The following is an 11,801-nucleotide window of genomic DNA, read 5'->3' as shown; positions in this document are numbered from 1 at the left end:
TAGCAAGATATTTGTTGAAATTTATTAACTGCACCAGTACATATATTACATAGATTGATCTTAAACGAGTTTACACAATGCAAAGTATTTGTAAATTATAAAATATAATATTTAAAAATATAAATAAAAATAAGATTTTACGATAAGTATTAATTAATTTATGGGTATTAAAAAATATAACGGTGGTCGTTGAGTAATATTAAAGTTGCTACTCGTTTTTACTTATTGAATATTAAAATAGTGACCACGAAATTTCTCAGTAGTTATAAAATTGTGGTTAGCGCTTCATAAAACAAAACACGTTACTTTGCATATTACATAGTTGCAATAATATTATAAATCGTTTTTAAATCATTTAACTATTATTATTATGTTATGTGAAAATTATTATATAGGTATTATAGAACGTGTGTTGTCTTAAATCAAGTATAGTTGGATAGACAATGGTATAAAGACACTGATGAAATCAAAAGTGATCGAATGAATTTTTTTTCAAAAATAATATTATATTCTATGTTATATAAAAAAAAAAAACAACAAAAATGATAAAAAATAATTGTCATAATAATAGTGCCTATATATTATTATTATTAAGTGTATATTAAAAAAATTAAAAATGTATACCTAATAATAAATATACTTATTATTATACTATAGGTATATAGTATACTTGTATAGCAAAGTAAATTGAAAAAAAAAATAATCACTTAAGTCTAATAAAGTCGACCAATGTTTAAATATGTTTTTGATTGATTATAAATTAACCAATGTGCATATATTATATCATAGATATTTGGTACTTAAATACATATAAATTATATTTATGGTTAACAATATCATAACTAAATGTTGTTAGACGCCGAACGTTTATATACTTATCATAAAAAAAAAAAAAACAATAAGCCTATAATGTTATATGTTTGCGTTTATGGTAAATATCATTTACATTGTAAAAACATCACAGAATAATTAGGTATGCATATAATAATAACAATAATAAACGCTATTGTAACACGTGTGTATAATTTTGTGACTACTGACTAGTATATAAATGTATTATATTATTCAATACCATCGATGGAAATACACGCATGATTATAACAATAATTACAATAATTATAGTTATTAGTTATTATTACTGCCGTATAATATAATATTATAATATAAACAGATATCGGACTTGCGTTACACAAATAAACTAAGGTTGGTCAAACTATTTGGCCGACGGTCATCGTATGTATATCATAATAAAATTAATAAAAAAATAATATTTTTTAGTACAGAAAACGAAGATTTTTCCAATATCAAATAAAAAAATAGATTAGAGTCAAGAGACAATCAAAAGAACGCATAAAGTGCACATGATATACAGTGATCGAAGACAACGAGTCCACGAGGGTGATAAACGAGCGATGTGAATATTTTAATTTAATATTTTTATAATTTATCCTGATTTAATTTCCTTTAAAAAATAGAATCCGCCGCTGAAATAATTTATAAATATATAATATAATATCAACATTCTACGGCCTTGCATACAGGTGTATGCTGTATACGTAATAATATATTTAAATAATATAAATAACTGTAATTTAATTTAGCTATTCATTAATTCACATCTCAAAGTTTTTACTCGTTGCACTATTTCGATCATTATAATAGTGCCATAACACAATACAAATATCATAACTATAAATAATAACGTGTGGTAAACGGTGTGATCGCTAATAAAAAAAAAAAAGATAATGTTATGTAAAACAATATTATAATATAATATAATGACTTTGGAACGAATAAATGATGTGTATACACCTACAAATTGTAATTAGGTACATCAATTTAAGTATAATAGAATGTGATAAATTATTATAATCATATTATATTATACTGACATAGTATTATACGTATAGTCGTTAGAACTGGTGCAGGGCTCAACTATATTTATTTATTTTTCTGGCGAGACATTAAAAATAATGTATTATAAATCATATTATTATAAAGGATTTCGGTGTTAATTTGTAACAAAACTTATTAAAACAAATTGAATTTTATTTAAAAATTATCGCTGGAATTTTAACTGTGATTTTGATTCTGGCGTTGATGAAGGATGAAGCTTTCTACAGCACCAACGCCTCCATAATATTATACACATAATTGCGCCTCTGTTACATATTATAATATTGTAGTACATCGGTATGATAGATGTGTGAACTATAAATCAGATGACGTTTTTAAACTATATGGTGTATAGATAACATGAGTGTAGTTTTTTAATTGTATTTAGTTTTATCACAATACGAGTTAGAGCAATTAATATATAAGATTTGTAATTTAACAATATATGCAAATATTATACTTTATGCTTCCGGTAGGTTGATTCTTTGATCATAAAGAGTAAAATATACTGTTATTATTTCAAAATCATTTTTTTCATTTATTATTATTTTTTAATGAAGTTTAAATCAATTCGTCATAAAACAACACATTTGAAAAATAAAATTAGAATCTATTATCTTTTATGTGTTGGCTTTTTTGAATGATAACACAACTACATTTTTAAACCATCTAACTATATGTATTAAAATTTAATTTCAAACAGGCAATTTACGAGTTAAGTACCTCTTTAAATTTTAGATAAGCAGATAGTAATAGAATGATAAATGCATGGTACCACTACAATATGTCAGTTCACTACGACGCTAATAAAAACGTCATATACCTACTTATAACTTTGTATAATTGACTACTCATTCATATGTATCGAAATATTCCAAATAATATTGCTCTATTTCGTATTATGAAATTTTAAATGTATATTATTGCTATTCATAATGGTTAAAAAAATTTTATTTTTTGTTGTAACGACTAAAAATCATGTAGGTACAGACAATTTAGTTTTTGAAATAATATTATGAGTGTTTTCAAATAAAAACTCACCTGGTGGTGCCAGGATAATATGATATTATTCGACCGTTTTGAACGATACCTATCATTATACAGATTATAACGAATCATTTATATTAGCTATGTGTTGTTTAAGATATATTTTTTTCGCGATCGTGCACAATAATAGTAATTTTAATAATAATAACAGTAATAAACCGTAATTCTCGAGGCGTCCTATATATATAAAATATTATATTCATATAACAATATTATTTTAAATATTATCGATTTAATATTATTAAGCGCACAATATTAGTGTTATGTTATATAATATTGTATAAATATTTTTCCAATATTATGTGGCGATTTTCGCGAGTGCCAATAACGCCAGTGCGGCGGCGACGGTTGCGGCGCTTGGCGCGTTCGGCGCCGGTCCAGCACCGGTCTGGGCCAGGCCCTGCTGGTTGGGTTCATCGATCACGTTACTCATATAACTGGTACTGTCTGGTTTCTTGGTGGGTGGTTGAGCCGACGGGGAGATGCCACCGCCACCGATACCTCCGACACCTGCGGCCGACACTTGCCACGTCGGCGTGCTGAACGATGCGGCTTGCACGGTGTGCCCACGGCTCGTCCTTTCGCTGCCCGAGGCTGCCGTTGACGGTCCACCGGACCAACCACCTGTGTTATGCTCAGGTCTCCAATCGTCCTGCCGTTTTGTCGCTATGCGTTCGTACATGAAAAAAAAAACAAGACAACGTCAATACGGCATCTTGACGGTAGGGGCTGTGAATTTAATGCATTAAAAACACCAAAAAATGCAATATAAAACGCACCAAAAACGACGACGAGAAATGCACTAATCAATGCATTAAAATTCAGTACAAAATATGCACCGTGATATAATAACTATAAAAATTCTAAAATCTATCAAGTTTACAATATCTTAAATTAAAGACATTATTAATTTAATACGACGTGCTGAACAGAGCGTTTAAGATATTTAGAAGAAAAAAATTAAAAAATAACTCATACAAAGTGAGTGTAAAAAATATAATCGGTGGAAATAATTTATTAAGAATGGAAAAAGTAATAGCCATGTTTTAAAGCTCATCTTGTGAACGCGCTAAATTTTCAGTTTCTAAACATATTTTAATACATTTTAATTCCATATATAATTTTAAAAAATACCTATTTATAATTTGGGATCTAATTTTTAATATTAGCTAGTATGGGTCTATATTAACTACACATATTTTGATATTTTTTAATACTGATTAATATGCGTTTATTATGAATATATAATTGTTAAATTTAATTGTTTTTTTCATTTGTAGTATTAAAAATTAAAATATTTAATAATTAATACATCCACATCGTTAAAATAGCTACTTACGTAATATTAATAATAATAGTAATAATTAAGAGGCCTATCGCAGATCAACACTGTTATTATTTTTAAAATAAGAATGCTGCACTCATAACTGATTAACTTCAACTATTTTGTATAACCTGATGGGCATTGAATCAATATTATAAATACCTATTATATAATATTTTTATCATGATGCATATTATATTTGGTTTTGTGTACACTAATAATTTATGTATATTATGTCGTATATTTGTATACAATCTTATACTATACAATTATAAATTTTAAGATATTAGAATGGTGTTTTTTTCAAAGGCAATACGAATGTCGTTATTGACATACACAATAGCTGGTATCATACTCATAGCTAAATACATGGCATGTTGTCAAAATCTACATTTTTTTTTTTTTGTTATGATACGTATCTCTTTGATATCATCGAAAACAACGTAAAATGTGGACCTTATTCCATAAATATTTATGTAATACCTGTCTCCAATTTGAATTACGCCCGAAGTAAATAATATGATAATAGAAGACAGCGAGACGTACCTAGGCCAGTTGTACGGACTGAGTTGACAACATACCATGTTATATTTTAGTTATGACTGTACTAATAAGCAATATTAAATGAATAATAATGTATAATATTTTACTAGTTGTAGTGATAAATTACAATAGAGCTGCGTATATTGTTTTAATAAACATTTTATTGTGTATATACGTCTATAGTTTACACCACGATGCGCCACAAAACAAAGCAATCACAAAAATAAATCGATCCCACCGGAAATGTTGAACGTTTTATTAATTATAATCATAGAAAAAAAAAAGTATACTTAATAATGATTAGTATATATTTACAGTTGATAATAAGTAAATAAGAGCGTTTTTAAGAGGTTATCAGCTATCTGCTATATGATTAAAGAGCAATAGTGTCAATAAGTCAGTTATTATGATGTGTATTTTATTGACAATAGTACACAATATTACACTCTGTCGGTTGTACACTTGTACTTTGTTTGATAAAGTCTCGAATGGAATTTTAAATAATGGTCGTCGTAACGACAAATTTATAATAACATGAGACATTTTTTTCTATATACCCTTTTATCAAAATACACTCGAACAACAATAATGATAAGTGTTACAAAATTTTAATAACTATGTATGGATAGACGAGTAGTTAATACTATTGCAATTCAGGTGGGATTTCGAACGTTACTCATATCTGTGGTTTTAGAATAGGGACAAAATTATTGGTGTTATAATAATATACAGAGTAATTCACCAGATATGTTTACTTCCGACTTTTTTTTTCGACAATAAATCAGTAATTAAATTAATCAAAATCTTATTTTTAACATTTTTAAATAATTTACTTAAACACCATTATATTGTTTAGGTTTGAGATTTTTTGTACTACTTAGGAGTGTTTAATGCATGTAAATTATTCGTTAAATAATTTTTCTGAAAATACTGACATTTCAGAATAATAAAGATAATAGGTCCATAATGATGAGCTTGTAAGGTATAATGTCTTTGTTGATTAAAATTTTTGTAATTAATATTAATTTATCAATATTTATAACTTATTAAAATGGTCTATAAATAATAAATAGTAAACCCAGCATTATATTTACTTTGTATTTATAAAAAATAATTTTTAAGCACTTTATATTTAGTATCTTATAGTTATTACTTATTATAGTATAAAGATTTTATAATATTTAATTACTAAAAAATATGACTCGTTCAAATTTTAAAATTAGGTTCATATATCAAAAATTAAAAAAAAATATCCGTTATTAATTTACATTAAAAATTGGGGCTTACGTTTGAAAAATATAAGTTTATATCACCACAAGACACTTTTTAATAAGTAAAACAAAAAATCTCAAGAATTAAAAAATGTGAACTTAAAGTTTATCTAAAAATGTCTAAAATAAAAATTTCAAATTATATATAAGAATTGAGAATTGGTGCAATTGTGCGAGTATGCTTGATGAACCACTCTGTATAATATTTAAATACGGCTGTTGCGTAATGGTATACGACTGGATTACAGAAGGTGTGTATTATATGTTATAAAACATGCCGTGAAAATTTCGATAATATATGAAGACATTCATTTAAGCGGCTGTAGAGTTTTAATCTTTTTCGATCACGTAATAATACCACAATAATATTATACTTATAATAATAATAATATGTTAACAGTGAATATTATATTATGTTATATTATAATATAAATTAGACGCGTGTAAGTTGTTTGTTTCATTAGGTGTAATATTATTTGGCACAGACCAAATCAAATAATTGACAAACAAAAACAGGATTTTCTCTAAGCTGTCAAACCGTATTGACTGCCGATCTCGATCTCAAAGGTCATCAAAATTGTAAACATATTTACGCAGTATCAAATTCGATCATTCAATTTAAGTATTACGTTCTATTATAATAATTATATATAATAATGTGTTTCGACGGAATCAAGTGTTATATTGTTACAGCTGCAACCTGCTGTGACACAATTTGCAACGATTGTAAGATAGCTATTGTAAATTATAATATTATAATAATATATATAATATTGCGTTATGGATTTATAGGAGTTACAATAATATTTCATTTTTCATTAATTCACATTCACAAAAATAATAATTATACGTTTATAATAGTATAATATTATGTTAATCTTCATTTTTTCGACACATTGAACCTTATTTTTTAAATATGTTTCTACAACATAGAGCTTATCAGTAAACTGTCAAGCAATGAATAGGGAATATTTTTTTTACTTTATAATAATTAATCTTCTGTTTGTATAGACAAGTCTATGTGCCGAAAATCAAACTCCGATAAGAATACATAAAGAATTTGGTATTTCTCATTAGACATTACCAATATTATTGCCATTTACAATATTTAGTACTAATATGACGTGTATTTTCGAGCTTAAAAATCGAGTTTTCAAAAAAAAAAAATTCAATATTTCATGGTTGTATACATGTATTTATATATTTTAATACCAAACAACGCTTGAACGTGTTTAGTTTTGATTGTAGCAGTATTAAGTATATTTTCATAAATTACATATTGTATAGACCAGATTTTCTCAAAATTTTTCCCTTAGATACAACCAATATGTATCACGGATTAGTCATGTATAACTAATAACTAAAAATAGAACTATTTAAAAATGTAATTTATTTACAAAAACAATAATTTAGATGTATTTAATATATACATGCGATATGTATTAATATAAAGGGACTCTGATCCCCGCTCAATTCACTCATAAAGTAACTGTTTTTGCGAATTGAATGTTTATAATTATAATAAAAAACCGAATACAGTTTAATAACTATTATTTGCTTATGTATAGATTGGTTTTGATTGGTTATAATTGTTAAACGAAACTGTTTTTATAATTTTTTTCTATTATAGAGATTTCATAATTCCATCACACGGGAAAACGCGAGTTGGGTCCCAAGATATTTGATCCATTACAAAAAACACGAGTTAGGTCCACGGTAATATTTATTACTAAATAGTATACAATATTTTTATTTTTTTAAATTAATCTAATAAATAATAATTTTTACATCCGAGTGTCCGACCGTTAACTTATCGTTACAAAAAACAACATTTTTGGAAGACATTCTAGCCAACCTTCACGTGGTATCTCATGGGTAACGCAAATAGTCCTAATAGTTCTAACTCATGTACTCAATAAAATCAATGGTGGACATTAACTTGTTAAAAAATTAAAGTTCAGTAAAAAAGTTTTTTTTTAACTTTTCAACTTAACTAGTAAGTTATTTTTGTTTTTAACTTATTGACTTATTCAGTTAAATTATGTATTGTTTTGATTTAAGCTTTTTATAGTTAATTATCATAATGTATACAGTTAAGTTAATTTTAATTTTTTTATGTATAGGTGTGGCCTATAGGTTTCTAGTAATAATGTAGTATGTACTATAATAATAATTTTAAGTTTTATGTTTACACTATGCTAAGTACTTGGTAAATGTTTAAAGCAAACCCATAACAATTAATATTACAATAGGTATGGAATATAATATAATTTTAGTATAAATGTTTATAGTTTTGTCCTGATTCAAAAAGAATAACCTAACCGTCCGAAATTCTACTCAATTCGTAATAATATAAAGTGTTGTATACATATATTATACGTATTTTAATTTTGTAATGCATCGTAATCATTGTTCGAATGTACCTATTTTGATAATTTTATTATGAAAAAAAAAATTTTTCATCCCATAAACGACATCAATTAGTTGTTTAAAACATAATAGGTAATTGGATTCGTATCATGACGATTGTCGTAAAAACACGCACTATATTATTTATTATAATTATAATAGTAAAGTCGATTATATCTTACAAGGCCACTGGCTGGGACTAGGTGATCCCTTACCCTTATCGTCTTGCCATCGATTGGTGGTCATCACGTTATAATATTCATAACCAGGACATTCGTCTTGATTGGGCCTGCGAACAACGTATAAAATGGTGTTATAATAATATTATTATAATATTAATCAATTTAGCTACAGCCACCATCGTATACATAGATTTTGTATTAGTTCACCAAGAATACTCACTTTTATTTCAGCTTAATGGCTTATTACTGAACTAAGTCAAATACTAATCCTTAAACGTTGAAGCATAGAATATATGGACCATACTTTAAATTATTTTTTTTTTTTACCATTTAAAGAGTGTTCTAAGGTAAAGCAAATTTTTAATTTTTTATATGAAAATCATTCTTTTTTTTGTTGGATGACTTATTGATTATTTTTATTTAGGTATATATAATTTGAAATTTAAACGAGTAGTTTTCATTTTTTTTAACTTTGTTACTAAGGATAATATGTTCATGTTTATGAGTTTAAAATATATTGGAAATACTATGATTTAAAAACTTTAGTAGGTAATCAATATTATTAATGTATTAATATTTTAAAATTTACAAAATTAACCCAAGTATAACAAATACTAGATCTATAATTAAATCAACTTTATATTTTTTTTATACATAATTTTAAGTACTATTTTTATTATTTACTTAACAATAATAACAATAATTTAACGTAAAAAAAAATCAGTAACACATCAAAAATAAGATAATACTGCCATAGTACAATCCTTAAATTGTATACAAAAATAAAAATCTAAGTAATTGAAAACACAATACTTAAGCTCAGTAGAAAACTTTATTAAAAAAAACCAGTATATTCGTTATTAAAAATTTATCAAAACTATCCGATTACTATCTGATCATTATATCTGTCTTATAAGGAAGGCATGTCGTGCAAATTATCTAATATTATTATTGTTATTGTTGTCGTTGTACCGAAAAATAACAATTATCATAAGATTCTGTATATAGGTACTTACACGTAATCTATGCATTGGTTGCGAAAAAATCCAAACGCTTTATCTAACAATTGTTGTGTAAAGGAATCGTCGTCTTGGTTGCAAGTCCTTCGTGTTTGGTCGAGCACACATTCCCGAAATCTGTGGTGAGTGCTGAAATAAAACGTATAGTTTCAATATATTTTATTATTATTATTATTATTATTATTACATGATTATACGAGCTCACTAAGGAAAAAAAGTGAAAAGACGCGAATTGATCGTACGATTTCGTCTTTAAGGCTCGAATTATGATGACCAGACAACTGTATAATATTATAATAATATTTTGAATGACATATTCTGCACTTTATTTTTAAATTAGTATAATTAAATTGTCTACTAAACTGGTGTTAGTAGTTGATACGATGCGCATCTGGTAACGCGTGTAGGTAATTTATACATTAGATGCATCGACCATAATATGTTGACGTACCAATTGCAGTATGTAGGTATAATAAAAAAATATGATTATTATTATAATATGACATCCAAAGAAAAAAACGAGATAATGATGATGCAAGAATAATAATAATAAAATAATGATAAAAAAAAAGTGAAAGGAAAATGAAAATGAAAATTGTTTGGTTATTATTACAAATATCGATAAATAAAATACTGTTTAAAACACCATCCATTATTACAGTAAAAATATCAATATTCATGTAGACTGTAGATATCGTTTATGGTATCAATTGTTAGCAACTATGGAAGAATATTGAAAACTTCACAAATAAATTCATCAATATTAGTAATATTAGGTTTAATCTGAATGTTGTTGTTACATTATTTTGCGTTTAAATACATCCTATAATAATATGTGACATCAAGAAATTGTGATATTCTATTACATTTAGTGTTTCATTTATGCGTAATAGCTACCAAGTACCTTACACAGAAATTGAAGTTTTAGAACAATTAATCAATTTAGATGAACTTTAAAAAAAGTTGACGATAATTATTTTTATTTAGAAATAACGATAAGTATAATAAAAGCTGGTACCCATAAATACGTTTTATGTTGAAAATAATAATTTTATATATGTTTTATTGAAACTGTATTTATGAATGGAAATAATAATAAATACGAGTACACAAAAGCAAAGATGTGTTGATGTGTAATAAATAAATATATTTTTTGTTTGTATAGTTTTCAGGGGCAAACTATAGGCAATAGTGATACATGTACATACAAGCGTGGTGATGATTATCAATATTATCATATTATTATTACCTAATAGTCCTAATGTCTAATAAAATTGGAGATAACTAGTTAGTATTTAAAATTATTATACCTAGTACGTACTTTTACGCCTATATAGTTTTTTTTAGATCAGTTTCTTTGGAAAAAAAACATAATATTTTACAATATTATAGTTATTTTAAAAATTTTAAAAATGTAGTTTCTTTTAGACTACAGAATTGAAACAAAAATTTGGCAGATCATATTGTGTTTTGTATACATCTGAATATAATTTATTGAATGTAGTATATTTTAGAAGATTTTCATATTTCCTGCATATGGAAATACTAGGTGAAAGTTACAAGTTATTGTTTTATAGTGTAGGTAATCGATTTTATAAGAGATATATTAAAACGAGAACAAGAATATCGAATAAATAGCAGAAATTTTATATTTTTATGTCAATGAAATTGAAAACAAGATTTAGAAAGTCTTGGGGTGTAATAAACTTATGTATTTGTTTTAATTGAAATCCTCAGAATAAAATTGATAACTGATATTATAATTAAAAATTACAATATTACCTTAACACATTATTACATCGGGTATAGTAATATGCAAAACATAGCCACTGGGAACTCTGATAAGAAATGTAATGATATGCCAAGTATATTATCGAACTTGAAACTTGCTTACTTACATGCTATATAATGTGTGTTCATTATGCCTGTTGTCTACACATTACATGATAAATTTGAAATTTCTTAAAGTGTATGGAAGATTATTGGACAAAAGGGACAGTTATAAACATTTTTAAAGGTATGTTACAAACTTTCTAATGTTGTTACACCTCACAACATTATCAGAAAACAGAATTTCTAAAAAAACCAGTCAAGTGCGAGTCGAACTCGC

General features: G+C 25.9%; 1 protein-coding gene across 2 annotated transcripts in view; it reads right to left on the bottom strand.

Moving 5' to 3' along the window:
* Positions 1-11,801, bottom strand: part of LOC114120858 (uncharacterized) — a 32,869-nt gene continuing 21,068 nt past the window's right edge. Inside the window, exons 6-8 of one of the 2 annotated variants that reach the window (XM_027982923.2) lie at positions 9,689-9,820; positions 8,706-8,779; positions 1-3,609 (exon numbers count right to left, since the gene is read on the bottom strand). In XM_027982923.2, the coding sequence (XP_027838724.2) occupies positions 3,242-3,609; positions 8,706-8,779; positions 9,689-9,820 (574 nt within the window). In that variant the 3' untranslated portion in view covers positions 1-3,241. Of the gene's footprint in view, positions 3,610-8,672; positions 8,780-9,688; positions 9,821-11,801 lie in introns of both variants that reach the window. The other variant, XM_027982922.2, reaches the window with a different exon arrangement.

This window comes from Aphis gossypii, chromosome 1, assembly GCF_020184175.1.
Source record: "Aphis gossypii isolate Hap1 chromosome 1, ASM2018417v2, whole genome shotgun sequence".
NCBI lineage: Eukaryota > Metazoa > Arthropoda > Insecta > Hemiptera > Aphididae > Aphis > Aphis gossypii.
Note: the sequence above shows the minus strand (reverse complement) of the source record. Positions and strands in the feature narration are given on the sequence as shown.